The sequence below is a fragment of the Rhinopithecus roxellana genome, chromosome 4 (genome assembly GCF_007565055.1).
Source record: "Rhinopithecus roxellana isolate Shanxi Qingling chromosome 4, ASM756505v1, whole genome shotgun sequence".
Taxonomy (NCBI): domain Eukaryota; kingdom Metazoa; phylum Chordata; class Mammalia; order Primates; family Cercopithecidae; genus Rhinopithecus; species Rhinopithecus roxellana.
Genome location: NC_044552.1, coordinates 149,869,353 through 149,887,337, shown reverse-complemented (window position 1 = coordinate 149,887,337; position 17,985 = coordinate 149,869,353). Strand labels below are relative to the sequence as shown.

Sequence of the window (17,985 nt, the reverse complement as noted above, 5' to 3'; positions counted from 1 at the left end):
GACGGTAGCCGAAAGAAAAATAGAAATAAAATGGAATTAAAAATTCAAAAATAGAAATTAAAAGACTGATTACAGCACTATTTCTATAAGGATATTCTGATTTCAATAAGAACTCTCAGCTGGGAGCAGTGTCTCACACCTGTAATCCCAGCACTTTGGGAGGCCGAGGCGGGCAGATCACAACGTCAGGAGATTGAGACCATCCTGGCCAACACGGTGAAACCTCGTCTCTACTAAAAATACAAAAAATTAGCCAGGCATGGTGGCATGTACCTGCAGTCTCAGCTACTTGGGAGGCTGAGGCAGGAGAATCGCTTGAACTCAGGAGACGGAGGTTGCCATGAGCTGAGATCACGCCACTGCACTCCAGCCTGGGAGACAGAGTGAGACTCCGTCTCAAAAAAAAAAGAACTCTCATTTCTTGCTGGGGATGAAGAAACGCCGTGGAAGAGTCTCCGGTTTTCTTGGAGCCCAGTGTTGCTGTTGCCTGTGACAGCGGTCAGCGGCCGGGTCCTCCAGAGGCTGAGTAGCCCTGAGTTCTGCATCCTCCTGTGGCAGCCACCTCCGTGGGCCTCTCCCCAGGCATGGAGTCCCCACGCCCAGATGCTGGGCCAGGCCCCTTCTCTGGAACTTCAGCCAACCAGAGAATGGGTCTTTCTAAAACACAAATGCAATTACATCCAACACCTCTGCTTCTGAGGAATTCAACGCGCAAGGGTCCAAGGCTGGATCGTATATAAAAGCAGAACTCTGGACCACACCTGCCCGGAAATCCAACTCTTTATCTGCAGTACACAGCCCAGGAGGCCATGGCCGTGTCAGGCTTGCAGGGAGCCTGATTGCCATCTTTAGTGACAGCCCGGGAAGCTCAACAGTAACCTCTGTGACAGTCAGCTCCGGAGGGCCAAGACTTGATCGGTGCTGACAGCTTCCTAATTTTTGTCCCTGCTTCCAACTCAGGACCAACCAGAAAGCCAGATACGCCCCCAGGATGCCTGCCTCTCATTAGAGCTCTGGTGTCCCCAGAGCCTGGCCTCCAACAGGGCACAGCTGGGGCTCTGTGTGTTCACCTCGAAGCCTTCCTGTTGTGAGCATCTCTGCCTGCCCAGCCCACTCACTGCAGCAAGCCCTGAATAAACAACCTTTGCCTGTCCACACCTGGGGGCCTTTGTTTATTGCACACTTCAAAGCCTGCAGTGGCTGTTCCCCTTGTCCCAGGTGGAACTGGGAGCTATAGGAGGACCCACAAGTCCACACCTGGTGGCGGTCCAGCTTCATTCCTGGCTCCGGGCCTGCTCCCCTCCCTGGATTGCTCCTGCACCATCTCTCTCTCTTCCCTCCATTCGCCTGCCTTCCTTTCCCCACTCCCTCTGCCTGCCTCTTCCCAGCCCCCCATCCAGCCCCTCACTGCCCAGCTTCACCGCTGCTTACCTCTAAGCTTTTACAGAGGTTCACTGCTTTCCATCTTTTTAGGAAGGCCCAGTGTCAGGTAGGATTCTGCTGTCCTTAGGTTATTGATTAGCCAGCTTGTCTATCCTTTCCTGGGTCTGTTCTCCCAGCAGTTGGCAGCAGGGGCTGAGTCAGCAGCCGTGGTATTACAGCCACGCTCTACTTCCATGAGCAGAGAGCTAAAATTCTGCTCCAGCTGGGCCCCCAAATGCAATGCCGTCCCCAAATGTGTAAGGGATGTTGAACCGTGGTCCTGTCCTCTTAGCCATGTTTTTGGGACCATTTACCCGCCACTGCTCTTGCTGTATACATAACCTGTTTTCAGACAGGACTGTTTTCATCATTCTTTATCATTTCCAGGGCATCTTTTGATGTGATAGCATTTTCTCCTCCAGGCCATAAAAGCTGCAGCAGCATTTAACTCCATTGAGGTAAAAATAATTTGGATAGTTGCACCAGCAAACATTTCAACTATGCGATAGCTTGATTTTATTCAGTGGGATTCAGGAGCCCACGGATATGTGAGGGGAGGGTTTGTAACACGAGGGAGGGATGAGTCTGCCTTAAGGAGCCCCAGTGCTCAGGGGAGGAGGGGAGGAGCCCCAGTGCTCAGGGGAGGAGGGGAGGAGCCCCGGTGCTCAGGAGAGGAGGGGAGGAGCCCCAGTGCTCAGGGGAGGAGGGGAGGGGCCCCGGTGCTCAGGGGAGGAGGGGAGGAGCCCCAGTGCTCAGGAGAGGAGGGGAGGAGCCCCGGTGCTCAGGGGAGGAGGGGAGGAGCCCCAGTGCTCAGGAGAGGAGGGGAGGAGCCCCGGTGCTCAGGGGAGGAGGGGAGGGGCCCTGGTGCTCAGGGGAGGAGGGGAGGAGCCCCTTCCTGTCCGCACCTCCCAACCGTGACTGCACAGGCAGTCACCCAGTGAGCTCAGCACGTTTGGTAACTGAGTGAATGAAAGAACAGACCCTGTGTATAGCTTTCACCGGCCAAGCCCCCTTTGAAAAGGGCTGTGTCTGCTGGAGAGTGGCGGGGCCCATGTGACAAGACTGAGGGCCGCGGTGTGTGAACATGTCTGGTTTACAGCATCATTTCGAAGCCTAGCAGGGTCAACTACGTAAGTGATTGAAAAAGAGAGTCAACAAATTCCTGTGGACTTTAATCTTTAAAAATAAGTATGTTTTTTATCAACCATTTATAAACTAGGCACCATCACATTAAAGCCACATAGAATCTGTAGATACAATAATTTTGCCCTTTTTTTACTGATCTTTCATTTATTCACAGATATTAAATAAATACTTGACCTGTAAAGTGGGACTGCGTTAAATCCATTCCAGATGCACTACTGTTTTTCATCAGACTTTATGTATTTCATGTTTAGCATCCAGTAACTGTACAGAACCTCGGATTCTATCCCAAGAGGGCTCTGCTATGGTTTGCATGTGGTTTGTCCCCACCAAAACTTCTGCCAAAATTTGAAATTTGATCCCCAATGTGGTGGTGTTGGGAGGTGGGGCCTGGAGGTGTCTGGGCCATGGGGGCAGAGCCCTCATTAATAGACCGACATGGTCCTTCAGAGCTAAGTGAGTTCTCGTGCTGGGGGAATGGCCTAGTTCCCAAGAGAGCGGGTGGTTAAAAGAACGGCTTCCTCGGCTTCTCTCTCTTGCTTCTTCTCTTACCATGTGTCTCTTTGCACACACCCGGTCCCCTTCTGCTTTCTGCCGTGGGTAGAAGCAGCATAAAGGCCTTATCAGATGCAACTGCCCGTCTCAAACTTCCCAGTCACCCATATCATGAGCCAAATAAGCTGTTTTTCTTTTTCAATTACTCAGTTCTGTTACAGCAACACAAAATGGACCAAGACAGGCTTTTATTATTCTACAAGCTGGAGCAAGAGGATGCAGAGAGAAAGCTTTGCTAGGGCACCCACTTATATTCCTGAATTTAATCAGTAATGATATGCTCTGTTTTCTTCAGTGATAACGTATGATTTGCTAAAGTAGGTTGGGACATTTTCCCTAATATTATAATTTAATCTTTCACACATCCTTATAATTTAGAATTCCTGACATATTTTTTACTTTAGCTTAACTTTAATTCTTTATCCTTTTATTGTAGAATAGGGTATTTTAGGATAGAATGGATAAAGAGCAATTTTATCCTGTTATTTTTATTTTTGTTAAAATATTTTTATTGTAAGCATGCTAGAAGTTAGTCCTAAAGGCCCCGGAAGTCAAATTCTACATTGTCTACTTTTTAATCACTTGAGAGAGAAGGAAACAGCCTCTCTGTCTTCCAATGCACTTGAAGGCTGCCCCGGTCATCAAATCAATCACACCCCTCATAGGACAGGCCACGCCCTGCCTTGCTGGGCTTCCTGGTTCATTTCTGCTTCAGTGTGAGTGGTTTCCATTATGTTTGTTTAGAGGAAAAATATGCACAGAACATAAGACATTCAGGAGATGAATGTTCACCACGGGGCGAATCCATCCATCCTCTTTCTGCACGTCTGCCTCGGCCACGCAGACTTCTTGCAAATCCCTGTTCTCTGAATTCACGGTGCTTAAGACTCTGCCACACCCAGCAGCACCCTGTTGTCAGCCCTCTCAAAAAAGGGCTTCTTATGACCGGCATTCTAATTGTTAGCTCTGTGTTTTAAAGCATTTCCCCAGGCTGCTATCTGCCCTAGGCCTGCATGTGGCATCCGCCGGCTCTTCCTAGTGGTGCCTGGGCGATGTTTGCAGCGGGGTCAGGGAGCCTCACCAACTCTGCACACTACAGGGAGGCCACAACCTGGGCCAACTCACCCCTTGTCCCTACTTTGAGGAGCACAGACAGACGTGGGTCCCTTTTCAAGCTGCCAGCTTACACCTCCTTCCAAACCCTGAGGAGCGATCAGCTTCATTCGATGAAGGGGGAAGCTGACTCAGCCAGGCTATTACCAGGGCCAGGCAGGATGGGAACTGGAGCCAGGGCTGTCCTCAAGTACTGGGCTGCCTGGTCCTGCAGAGCACTGAGCAGAGCCAAGGAGTCGGGGTGCTGGCCAGACGGGGCAGGAGGGCTGGGGGACCCTCCGAGGACCCCCATGGAATCTGTGAGAATTCTACTTATTTACTCCAAACCTACTGGAGAGTAGAAGAGCCCTGGCAAGGCCTTGGGCCTGGGGCAAACTGAAATGCATGTTTGGGCCTCCACAGTTAAAAAGCGGGGGTGGGGGGGGAGAGAGACTTTGAGAGAGGGAGAGAGAGAGAAAGCAAGAGCCAGAGAGTACATTATTGAGAAAGACAGGATGGACAGACAAGGGAAAGAGAACTATTGATTGATTGATTTGGATTGTCAGATCACTGAGGACCCTTCCTGCCCACGATGTGACGGCTGCATTTTGTCTGGAGTCTGCTTGGTTCTCCTGGTCCATTCAGGGCTGTGTGGAGCAGGCCGGGATTTGGATTGGCTCGGCTGGAATGCACCCCTCAGGCTGCACGTTGGAATCTGAGTGGTTAGGAAACCACGCCCAGCTTTCTAAAAAAGACAGGCACTGTCAGAAGACCCTGAGAAGCCCAGACCCACTGCACTCACTCCCCTTCTGGGCTGATTCCCTGTGATCGTGGCTTGCAACCTGGAGTCTGAGCTCCCAAGAGCTGTGATACAAGCTAGGTCACCATAGAGGGTGAAAAGAAGTTTGCTCCTTCTGGATAGTGCACTCAGAGCTCCTGTGGAAAGCCCCAGTGAATGACCAGAACGTATGACTTAATGAACTTCCCAGCCATGTCTTCAGCATGGTCAGCTACAAAAAAAATGCGTGGACTGAGGCTGGGCCCACAGTCCTGAGTGAGGACGGGGACTCAGGCTACGGGGCAGTCTTCACAACCTCACCTGCTCAGTGGTCCCGGAGAAGCCACGCTTCATCCTAAAAATGATGCCATTTTTATAAAACACCCTGTGAATTAACTTTTACGGTAAAACCCCCATCCGTGAGTGGGTTTGAATCATCCTTTGAAATTTCAGTGCAGGTTTTAGAAAGCTTGAGGAAGATTCTGGCCTTCTGTGCGGAAGCAGATTTCAGGAAGGGCAGGTGAAAGGGCACACAGAGGAGCTCAATGGGTGTTAAATCTGTCTGCTCTGGCCCCTGGAAATGCTTGCATTTTCTTGTGTTTTGCACAGAGAGCAGACCCTGCCCCCACTGTCTTCACTGTCAGGGAGCTCAGCAGCAGCCTCCCCCTCACCTCCGCTTTGTTCTAGATCTGAAGTTCCCTATAGGCATCTAAAACCAACTCCTTGTTCCAGGAATATTTCACGCCTCCTTCCAAATCTACTCCTGTCTTCCGCTGGTTTTCTGACTGGCTTCCTTCCAACGATTCTGCCCAGCTGCATCTGCCCTGAGGGGCCCAGGATGTCCACGGGGGGCTTCAATGGCCTTCTTCACCTTCATGGCAAATTCTTTTTATCTTTCAGGAGAAAGCTGCTTTCTGATTTGAAAATGCTGTGAGCCTCACCAGGCAGCTTACCTGAAAACACTGCTATCTTTCTTCTTGAAGAGTTGAGGAGAATTCCGTTTGGAAAAGTAAACACCAAAAAAAAAAAGTTTTTTTTTTTTCCCAAAACACTTTTATGCCCTACTTTTTTTTTCTTTTCTTTTTTTGAGATGGAGTTTCGCTCTTGTCACCCAGGCTGGAGTGCAGTGGCGCAATCTCTGCACACTGCAACCTCCACCTCCCAGGTTCAAGTGATTCTCCTGCCTCAGCCTCCCGAGTAGGTGGGATCACAGGTGCGTGCCACCAAACCCAGCTAATTTTTTTGTATTTCTGTTTTTTGTATTTTTAGTAGAGACGGGGTTTCACCATGTTGGCCAGGATGGTCTTGATCTTCTGACCTTGTGATCCGCCCGCCTCAGACTCCCAAACTGCTGGGATTACAGGCATGAGCCACCGCACCCGGCCTATGCCTTACTTTTTATACTAAACCAGAGTTTAGTCTCTACTCACTCATAAGGTGCGTTCCCCGCCCAAAGCTGGCGTGTGCCCTGTGACGGGCAGGCATGAAGATGATGGTGCCCCTACCATGTGCCACCCAAGGAAACAGGGAGAAGGAAGTTAAGAGGAAAGAAAAAGTTCCTTTTATTTGAGATCATGGCATAATTTGGTTGTCTGTGTACGCTGACAGCATAACATGGAGTTTAAACTCCAATTCAATTTCCAGCACAGAGTCCTGCAACCGCCTCTTTAAAACGCTTCTGGGGAGGAATGGTCAAAGGATTGGGAAACGCTTCCCCAGCCAGAGGGGAGTGAGGGCAGGGAGGGCAGGGGAAGGCCATGGGAGGATGACAAGGTGGAAACAAGGCGCCTGCCAGAAGCAGTATCCTGGGCAGACGTTGAAAAGAGATGCTAGGTCGGCCGGGGAGTCTGCTGGCATCTGAAACCAGAGCTCTGCATGGAAGTCTGCGCTGGCGCGGGGACTCACGGCATACTCCATGGGCAGAGCGTGTAACAGGAGGGGACTCCTGTTAAATGGTGGCCTCGGAAGATAAAGCGGCTTGGCGAGATGACACTGAAACCCAGACATGCACAGGACGCTGCGGGGAAAGGGCCCCTGCGTGCAGCAGGCTTCTCCTGATGCAGTCACTGCGCCTCACACCATGGTCATGACCTTCAGGGCCGTCGGCTGGAACCTACGGATCTTCTTCTTCAGGGCCTTGGAGGCCTTGATACGGCACAGCTTGGGCACGGGGGACAGGAGTGGCCCCGAGCTGCCCGGGACCTCCTGGGTCCAGGCCAGCTCCGTGTGCCCGGCCGCCACATAGCCCAGTGCCAGGTCACAGTCCCTGCTCTGGGCACCGCCCTCCTCGTCGCTGCTGCTGGACTCCTGATCTCCGAATCGGTTGGTGGTGTGGTCACTGGACTCCCCCTCGCTGGTCTCCGGGATGACTGAGGGGAACCGTGGGTCACACTCAGCCGAGTGCTTGGAGGGCTCCGAGTTGCTCCTGGTGTGGGCGTCCTGGCGGACCAGCAAGGGCCGGCCCCGGGCCTGTGGGCCACCTGCTCTTCTGGCCACGGGCCTGGGGGGCACCAGGTTAGACTCGGGACTGCTGGCCAGGTGGGCCCGGGCCGAAATCTCCACAGTGGACTGCCAGCGGCGATGCTTCCTCCTGGCCACCGAGGTGAGCAGTGCGGCCTCAAAGGGGAACAGGGCTTGGGTTGAGGTCCGGTGGCTCTCCTGCGGGGCCACCGCCAGGGGGACGAGGACAGGCACGGGGTAGAGGGTAGACTCGGAACAGGAGCGCCCGGGTGCCTCCCAGGCCAAGGCTGGCCTCCGCGGGAGCCCACCCCTCCCTGGGGACCAGTGGGCAGCGTCCCACTCCAGGGACGGCTGGGCGGCTGCAGGGGCTCCCTCAGGCCTCTCCAGTAGAAGCGGCGGCTGCCTTGCAAACCTCAGCACCTTGTCCATGGGGCTTCTCTTGATTTTTTCAGCCTTGCTCTTGGGGGAACCCATTTTCAGACTGGCAGCCAAGGAAGGGTGGGCAAAGTGCCCAGAGGCACTTTGGGACAGTGAGGGGCTCTTGTCCAGCATCCTGGATGGGGATATGACGTTGCCTCGTCCACAGTCCTGAGCTGGGGGTGTCTGCTGGGCCTTCCAGCTGGGAGAGGGCCATGCCATGGTCTCCCTGAGGACGCGGCTGTTCGAGGGCTCCTCTGGAAGGTTGCCAGGGTGCGGGGGACCCTCAAGAGGCATGGATCCCTGCTGCCGGGGGCCCCTGCCGGCACCCCTGCTCCGAGCTGGCCCTCCCTCGTCCTCCCTCCCTGGGGCGAAGACCAATAGTCGCCCTCCACCATCTGTACTGCAGCCCCCCTGCATCTGTGGGGGTGGGGACGCTGCATGCCGTAGAGGTCCCTGTTCTCCCCCACTACCTTTTGCTGGGGTCTCCCGGCCCCACAGATGCAGCAGCCTGTCGATATAGGCTCTGGCTCTGGCCGGACCAGCCTCGAGGACCGGCCCAGTCTGGATGGTGTTCAGACCTGCGGGGCCTGGGGGGGTCTCCCTGGGGCACGAGGGGCCACCGCCCTGTGGGGTTTCCTTAGTCAGAGCAAACAGGGGGCTCTGCAGAGCCACAGCGTGCAGGGGGCTGGGGTACGGGTACATCTCCCTGCTGCCCTGGGACACCAGGTCTTGCCGATACTTGGGGTCTGGCATGTGCAGCGGGAGGTCCACCCCCTGGCAGAGGAGCCCGACGAGCTCAGCACCTGTGCTGGCTTTCTGGAGCCCCGTGTCTGCCATCAGGGCTCTGTCAAGATCACCTAGGAACGAGAAAAATGAACAAACACGTAACACGGAGAGGATTTCATGTGCTGTTGATTTCATTTCATGCATGAAATGCAGCCAGGAAGGAAGCGCTGCTCATTCACTGCTTGGAGGAACTCCTGGGTCCCACGGGAGGCGGCGACTCTAGTCACCGGGGTCCGCATCTAGACACGGCGCGGGGCCCCGTCTGCATCTAGACAGAGGGCGCGGGGCCCCATCTGTGTCTAGACAGAGGGCGCGGGGATCCGTCTGTGTCTAGACAGAGGGCGCGGGGATCCGTCTGTGTCTAGACAGAGGGCGCGGGGCCCTGTCTGCCTCTAGACACAGGGTGCGGGGCCCTGTTTGCACCTGCGGCACAGCCCCCTCAGCTCATTCTCATCCTTCCCCCTGAAGGAGAACGCATGGGGAGTAAGAGTCGCCAGTTCAGCGCCCTTATTTCCCTGAAGGCTTGGAGGCTGAAGAGGCCCCGCAGCGGTGGGATGGAGCCCCGAGGGAGGCCAGGGGCATGAAGCTAGTCCCTGCAGATGCCCTGGAGGAAACCACGGGGCTTCTCAGTAAGAAAAGACCAAATGGTTATTACTAAACCAGGCCTTGTATTACAAATAAAACAAGGCCAAAAATGAAATCTGTGCTTTTGGAGACAGTCTGAAGACAACTACAGCCCCTCCTGGGCCCGCAGGTGGGATCCAGGCATGAGCCCTGTTCTCTCCCCACCAGCGCTTTCAACCCCGCTCTCCCTCCAAACACCAGTGGATCCAGGGTTTTTGAAGGATCGTTTTTAAGCTTGTTGATGTCCATTTTAAATACAGGGAAAAGTGCTGTGTGTTAGAAGAGCCAGTGGTGATGCACATGGCCACGTTTGATTCCTGCCTCCATCCAAACCACCACACGGCCCACGGAGGCCTTCCAGCATCCGTTAGAGCCTGAGGGCGCGCCCATGTGGGGTCCCTCGCTCTGCCCTCAACAGCTGGGGACTGCACTCCGCCATCCTCTGTGCCTGAGATGAGACCCCCACCTTCCCTGGCGGTTTCTTACCTGTAGACACCGGCCTGGGCCAGAATGTGCCCCACGGCTGGCCTGCATTCTCCATGCTGCCCCGGGGCCTGGTGCCCTCCTCGGTAGCCTGGGGTCTCCACACTGGCACAGCAGTCTCATCAACTGACCGGGGCCTCCAGTCCCCCATGCTGGGCCTGGCCTTGGGGGCCTGGGCCACAGGCAACAAACTGCCCAGCGAGGGAGAGATGTGGTCACTGCAGACAGAGGCACAGGACGTGGACAGAGAGCAGGATCCACCGTCACTCATCTCGTAAAAGCCTGGACACAGCAGACAAGGCAGGTCAGTGACCCCCATCCAGAAGAGCCCAGGGACCCCCTTCCTCCTGAGCTTGTCACGGCACAGGGGGGCCCAGGGAAACCCCTGAGCTGAGGCTACCGGAGGCTGTGGGCCATCGTCCACACGGCCGGCCTGGGAGAGTGTGGCTCAGGTGAAGATGTTCAGGATTCTTCCCAGGGGCTGTCAGTGAGTCAGTGAGAGCCCACTCCACCCCCACTTGGCAGCACTGGCCCTCCCTTTTCCTGGCAAGTGGTCCCTTTAGTCCTGGGTGGTCGATGCCTGCCTAAGGGGTGGCCTCTTCCTCTGGATTTCAGCCCGTTGAGGACAGGCCCCTGGCCCCTGTCTCTCTCTCTTCCCTGGCACCTGCCAAGTTGAGAAGGAGACCAGTCTGGGGAGGTGCTTCAGCCCCAGGCCTCCTGAGTCCAGCGATGTCACTTAGACCACAGTGTGATTTTTGCAAATTAAAAAAATAAGAGCGAGGTAGCCAATTAATATATATGCCCTGAGAAACGCTTCAGTGTTGCCTCCTAACTTTCAGATCAGCCTGATGAAGCGGCCGCCTCCCTGCACGGACACTGGGAGAGCAGTGGAATGGAATTTCAGCCCGAGACGGGCTAGCGGGACAGGCTTCACCTCTGCCTGGGCTGCGTGCCTGCCCCTGTGTCCAGGAGGTCGGGGCACCCTGGTACCTGAGCTGGGCCTGCTGTCGCTGTCCAGGGCCTCCCCTGAGGCTGTGCCCACATCCAGCTGCAGCTTGCTGATCTGCAGGTCCAGCTGGTCCAGGTGGGTCTTCAGGCCGATGTCCTGCTGTCTCAGCCGGGACTGAGAAGGGAAGGAAGAGAAAGGGAACTACTGTACCCACGGAAACCAAAACTTAAGGCTCAAAGGGGTGAACCATGCATTGTGAATGCAATTTGAACTCCCAAAGTCCACACGAAACACATCTTCTAAATCCGGCTGCTCCCCCTGCTCATACTGACGCAATTTTCTTGCTCCACCGTCAGAAAAAGAAAGGTCTACTGACACCCATTCCCCCCACACACATACACACACGGGTTTTCTCCGGTTCAGGCTGCTTCACTTATCCGCACTTTCCAAATTACATTTCTTTATAAGGATACAGTATACTACAGCTTATGAGATTGAAATCAGGATCAAAAGCAACACCTCCTTTTGGCAGACAGGAACAACCTGCACCTTCTATTTTGCTGCGTTTTTCAGCCTGCATAAGGGTTTACCCTCCTGTGGTAATGCTTTACACATCTTGTGCCTGGGTGCAGTGGCATCCTTTTACTCAGCCGCCTCTGGGTTCCTGGTGCCTGCAGAGCACAAACCTTTTGACTTTTCAAGAAGGTAAGAAAGTCCCTTGGAAAGAAAGAAAAGCTCCTCCTTCACTAATAAGTCCCTTCCCCTTCCCTGATAGAAGAAGTAACATTGTGAAATGTTACAGGCTTTGGCAGAGCTGCCAGGGGAGAAGGTTCTCAGCAAAACACGGAAACTGTCAGCTTTACCTGGAATAAATGCAGCGTGAAAATCGGCCGTCAGGATCTTTTGTTTTGTTTTGTTTTGGAGACAGGGTCTTGCACTGTTGCCCAGGCTGGAGTGCAGTGGTGCGATCACCGCTCACTGCAGCATCAACCTCCCCAGGCTCAGGTGATCCTCCCTCCTTAGCCTCCCAAGTCTCTGGGACTACAGGCATGCACCACCATGCTCTGCTAATTATGTATTTTTTTGTAGAGGTGGGGTCTTGCTATGTTGCCCAGGCTGGTCTCCAACTCCTAGGCTTAAGTGGTCTACCTGCCTTGGCCTCCCAAGGTGCTGGGATTACAGGCATGTGCCTGGCCAAGGGACTGTGTATTTAGAAGTTTCCATCACAGCCCTGCCCTGAGAGGCTGCGCCTTCTCCCGGCCTCGGCTTCCCCAACTCTAAAGGGCTTATGATGAGCGCGTGTGTGTACGTGTGTGTGCTTTTCTTTCCATTCCAAAACGTTTCTTGTTTTGATGAGCAATCGCGACTAAGGCAAATAATTAATGAATGTTAATTAATGAATGTAATTATGTGGTTGGTTCTCTTAAGAAAATGATTAATTATATTTCAAATTTTACGTGGGAAATGGGCAGTTCCCCTGAGTCCCATAACCTGGGCCTCGGGGAATTACTTCAGTAATTTCCACAATATGAGAAATCATTACAAGACAGAGGCAGGTTGCAATGCTTTCCTGTTCTGATGAGAGAAAGACTTCTCCGATTTTCCAAACGCAAGTGCCTACTATCAGCATGGATGAGGGGACGGAGGCCGGGCTCGCCCAGCGCACAGCTTCTGTGCCAGGAGCAGACCTCCTCCTCCAGGACCCAACTGCGGGGCCTCCCAACAACCTCCAAAGTTTGCACAGTGACAGAATCTGAAGCCATAATATTATCTGTGAATGTGAACATGGCAAAAACCAATCCTGAATTTAATCAAAATGTTATGCTTCCAGCATCACCCAGCTTCATGTAAACATACTAGCTTCTTATCCTCCACATTTTTACACAGGTAAACCGCTATCCAAGTGAACAGCACCACCAACCAAGCCCGCGCAGCACACACAGGCGGGCTTTCCCACACCAGCTATGCAAAGAGGAAGCTTGGATCCAAACAAAGGGGCAAGCGTGGATTCTCACAGCACATGATTTTTCTTTTTCCTGTTGTAAAACAAAACCCAAGGTACCGACAGAAAATCAAGTTCCTTGGTGAGGCCACACCTCAACGTTTAAAAGGATCTGTGTGCCTTCACCTCTTCCAAATCACACTCTCCTTCTGAAGGAGGGGAGCCCCTGCACCCCAGCCAGCTTTGTCCTCCTCCTCCAGCCCCCTTCCCTCCCCCGTGTCTGTGCTGGGTTAATTGCTTTGTGATTAATGTTTGGCCAGCCAGGCCTTCAGTTGCTGGTTTCTGATTAATGGTCTAGGGGCTGCAGGACGCACAGAGCTCTCAGGCACTCACCGGTTATTTATTACGTCCTCAGGTCCCATCTGCGTCTGCAGGACTCCACCATTCAGGATTTACTCCCTGCCTGTAACCCTGACCACTGTCCCTAACCCCGACTGCTGTCCCTAACTTGGGGTTTGTATGACTGTGCTTTACATTAACTCTTTCTTAGGGTTAGACTTTGTGCTCACAGTCACAAAATATATGCGGCCAGGAAGGAGGAGAGGCCACTGCAAGGCCAGCCCCAGAGTGTGATCTCCACGCATGTCCACGATTGGACTGACTCACTCCACAGCAGCAAGCGAGCCCTGGGTGGCCTCCCTGCTCTACTTCTCTCTGCAGGCGTTCAGGCTAACTCCAGGCGGCCCTCTGCAAGCGTTCAGGCTAACTCCAGGCGGCCCTCTGCAAGCATTCAGGCTAACTCCAGGCAGCCTTGCCCAAGGTGTGCTCTGGGGGCATCTGTGCCAAACTCCCGGGCCTGGGGAAGGGGCAGGAGGGCCTGGTATAAAGGCGCTCATACCAAGCCTCTTCAGGCAGTGGGATCAGCTGGGCATACCTGCAGACCCCAGGCCCCGGGCTCCACTCATTTCCTGAGGCCTTACCGGGTAAGCCTGGAAACCTGCATTTTAACAAGCTTCCCAGGGACCACAAAAGTTCCTTATGACAACAAAAAGTTTGAGGACTTCTATTCCAGGGGGTGCTGTTAAAAAAAAAATAGGCTAATCCCTTTCTTTGAAATGCATTCTTTATGCACTGCAAGAGAATGACCTGATTTCCATGTGCTGTGCCTTTTCCGTGTGCAAGTCAACAGTCCAGCCATCGCAGCACCTCTATGGCACATGCGGAGGATAAACGTGAAAAAGGCCTTACTGTTCAGGATACGGACAGTATCCTGGGATCTGAAACACCTCCTTTCTATCCCTGAGAGCTAGAATGCACAAAGGAAACGTTCTATGCCTGAATTCCAAGGCTATGTGCCCTCCATTCTGGAGAGAGGTAAATGCTATTACCTAAGTTTAAAAGAGGCCTGTCAATCAACAGCGAAGGGGTCCCTGGTTCACAGACTGGACTCATGGATTAAAAAGCACTACCGAAGCCAGGGGATGCCTGGCCCTAATGCGTGGCCTTGAGCAAGTTCTCACCCTGTCTCCCTTGGTTCCCCTGTGTGGTCACAAAGCAAGCACAGTCGGCCCAAGGAAAATGCTGGGCATCAAGTGTATGCGGCAGAATCAGGCGTACAGCTTGCTCCTGCAGCATGGAATGTGGGAAGCTGCCAGGGAAAAGGAATTGTTGCAAGCTGCCACTTTTAGAACAAGTCACGACCAGCAATGTCAAGATGGGGAAATTCTTCAGGATAAGATTTCATTGCAGACTCCCGGAGCCCCTCTGCCTCTCTACCCTTGTGGAGACGGTACCCACTGGTGAAGGATGGGGTTCTTGGTCTACTCGTGGGCTCCGAGTTCCAGGAAGTGGATGAAGTCTTTCTATCTAGGGCTTGTTGGGGAACCTAACCCTTATGAATATGGGAATGGCCGGCACTTCTTGGGAACGACAACCTTCCTCACAAACATACATGAGGACGCAGAGTGAACCTTTTCTGGATTGGCCACGCAGCAGCAAACCCACTTGGGTCGGAGGGCATGGGGATCTCATCAGCTTAGAAACTCAGAACAGGGAGATCCCAAATTCTGAAATCATTTTCCCTTTTGTTGCAGCAATAAAAGCCACTCATTTATTTATTCAACAAAATCCTACTAAGCACCGCCTACTGCACTCTCCTTTGTGACACAGCAATTAAAAAGGTGCAGCACATTGCGATAAGCCTTGAAGTGATGAGTGCTGCTATTTTCCTGACTGTTTAAATCCCTGGAAATGCCAACAATCATTCTCACCTGAGAATTCCTGTAGGCTAAAGCTGCTCAGGGTCTGATCAATGTTCTTCCTGCCTTCACACCTGAATGATGACCAATGGCCAGGTGAGCACCAGGGTGGGCGGAGGGGACCCTGAGTTAGCTGGGAGTTGCTGGAGTGTGTAACTGTTCCAGCAAGCAAGGCTTTTCATTGTATTCAGCACTATAGAACTGCTATCACTTCTAATGTTTTTCCCTGTAAGAAAAATGTAAAAGTGTTAAGCCCTGGGCTGATGTCACACAAATTCAATTATTCTTCTCTTTTGATCACATAATCCGTCCCGAGAACAAAGTTTCAAGACAAAGTCTGCATGTTCCTTCTGGTCCCCACATTAAAAAAAATAATAATAAAATAAACAAAAAACCTGTTTGATCTTCTCTTCCAAAAGGCTACTTGTAATTAGAGGCTGAGCACTTGCAAGTTTGATTTGTATATTTCCTAAGCCAAGTTAATCATCACCTGCACTCTCACCCCCTCGACGGAACAGTTGAAGCCAGCATCTCAGCAGCACCCCCTTCCCATCACATGTGTGTAACACATTTGTGGCTGTCGCAAGCTGAGCTGAGGTCATGCAGAAGCTGAGATTGTGTCTGGGTGCAAACACACAAATGACCTAAACACACGGTCAGGATTTGGTCACTGGGTAAGCAAAGTCTGTACAGCAGCTACTTTCCTCTCAGGAGGCATCAGGGCAGAGTTGGGGACCCAGGTTAATCCCACACAGTCTGCCACCTCCGGCTTCCACAAGGTCAGGAGATAACCGGGATCCTGGGAGGCATCCCAGACACTGGGATTCTTTAATCCAGAAGAGTTTGCTACTTTAACAACCTGGCTGAGCCAGCTAGGCTGAGGGTCATGCTGCAGCTTCACGTGGGCAACGTTTAAAGGCAGCAACTTTTAACAGGACAGACTTAAATTTCTAATGTAAAAGAAATTTCACTATGTGTAATAGAGGTAACACAAGTAAACAGATATCTTTCTCTAACCTTTTCAGTTTGTCTTTAAGAAAATACAGCAACTATGAAAACTCTTGTGCGCTGTTTCCAGTAAATTTTACAAAATCATACAATAACATAATAAGCAGAGGGGTAATGACTGGAGTTTCTTTCATTGTGTGAAAGGAGGGGTTCAGAGCGCCCAGGTAGTGCTGAAGAGGGCCGGTGGCAAGGAAATCAAAGAGTCTGTCCTCTGGATCAGAGGACAGGCCTTTCCTTACAGGTCAGGTCACATTTTAAAGTTGAAGAGGCCTTTGTCAGCTACATGCTTTCCCCCAATACTTTATTACAGGGACGCGACCTGTAAGAAACGTCAGCACATCCTGAGGACAAATCGGGGTGCGCTTTACCACGCGGACACTGTTGCCCCTAACCCAAGACAGCAGGGGGGACCTGGTACCCCAGGAAGTGATGCCAGGATCCCAAGCCGACCTCCGCCAGGGGAAAGCCAGTCAGTACCCATAGGTCAGAACAATGCGTAACTAACCAACAGGGTGTCTCCCCTAAATCTGCCAGTTTCGGGATCCTGGCGTGGGTGGGCGCACATCCACGCAGGGTGGAGCGCCGGCTGCAGCCCCGGGCAGTTTTCAGGGTCCTCATCTGTGCGCTTCACCTCTAGGCACCTGCGCGCGGGGCCTCCGTGTCCCCCTCCTTGGAGACCCAACTGCATTCCAATCAAATCCCAAAGGACGTCCCCTCCATCCATCAGACGCCCCCTCCCACTAACACACAGTCTCGGCCGGCACCCGGAGCGAGCAGCGCCTGTGGCCCCTAAACCCCGCAGCCCAGAGTCCCGGCGCCAGGTCCTTACCAGCTGCTCCTGCAGCGCGGCCAGTGCCGCCTCCAGCTGCTGCTCGGGGCCGTGGGGACCGTGGGGACCGCAGGGCGCGGCGGGCGCGGGCGGGGACTGCAGGGCCAGGGCGCCCCGTACCCGCTCCTGCTGCGTGGCGCGCAGCCCCTGCAGCTCCTGCAGTCCCGCGAACGCCGCGCGCAACCTCGCGCCCAACCTACGGCGGTCCCAGCCCGCGGGCCCCGGGGGTCCGTCCGGCGTCCACATCTCCCGGGCAGGGTCCAGGCCTCCCGAACCCCACGAGCTGCGCCGGAGGCCCAGCGCGCGAGGATCCCGAGCTGTGTCGCGGGTCCTCCTGCGCCTCCTCTCTCCGCCCCTGGCTCCACAGGTCGCCAAGGTGGGCTGGAATCTGCGGCCGGTCGCTGAGGGCGGGGTCTGCACGCGCCCCGAGGTCACCGCGGCCGCCCCTGGACCCGCCCCGCAGACGCCCCAGGGTCCCTCGCCGACTGCGGGCAGGGCGGGCGCACCCAGACCCCGGGGCCAGCTGAGCGCGTCCGTGACTTCAGCGGGGAGGGCCAGCCGGGAGGAGGAGCCCGGGGGAGAGGGGCAAGGAGGCGCAAGTGGAACAAAGGCGGAGAAAGGACTTGTTAAGGTTTTAAAATGTTTATAAGGATAAATTATTGGGACATTATCACATTGCAAGGACGTGTTACCATAACGATCGCAGTAGAGATTTCAAAATCTTGCAGTTTGGAAACCGCACCTTGCTTTTTTTTTTTTTCTGAGACAGGGTCTTGCTCTGTCGCCCAGGCTGGAGTGCAGTGGCATGATCGTGATCTCTTTTCACTGCAACCTCCGCCTCCCGGGTTCAAGCGATTCTTCTGCTTCAGCCTCCCGAGTAGGTGGGACTACAGGCACGCACCACCATACCGGGCTAATTTTTGTATTTTCAGCACAGACGGGGTTTCACCATGTTGGCCAGGCTGCTCAGCTTGCTTTTTAAATTTTTAAAATAATAGCTTAAGATGCAGTTCGCATACCATAAAACTCACAGTATTTAAGGTGTACAGTTCCACAGTTTTTTAGTATAGTAACGAAGTTGTGTTCACTACCCCCAAAAGAAACCCTCTTCTCATCGGCAGCTACCCCCATTCCCTCTCCCGCACCCCCACACGTAGAACCACCACCCTGCGGGTTCTGGAAGTTCATGGAAATGGAGTCACACGCCAGGTGGTCTCTGTGGGGGCTCCTTTCGGT

At 53.6% G+C, this 17,985-nt stretch overlaps 1 protein-coding gene across 1 annotated transcript; it reads right to left on the bottom strand.

The window, feature by feature from the left end:
• Positions 1-6,530: 6,530 nt before the first annotated feature.
• On the bottom strand, positions 6,531-17,184 carry DACT2 (dishevelled binding antagonist of beta catenin 2). The gene is made up of 4 exons (XM_010388338.2): positions 16,750-17,184; positions 10,754-10,886; positions 9,767-10,045; positions 6,531-8,727 (listed from the first exon to the last, which is right to left on the bottom strand). Exons 1-4 carry the CDS (start codon positions 16,993-16,995, stop codon positions 7,064-7,066), a joined length of 2,322 nt encoding a protein of 773 aa, XP_010386640.2. The 5' UTR covers positions 16,996-17,184; the 3' UTR covers positions 6,531-7,063.
• Positions 17,185-17,985: the final 801 nt, after the last annotated feature.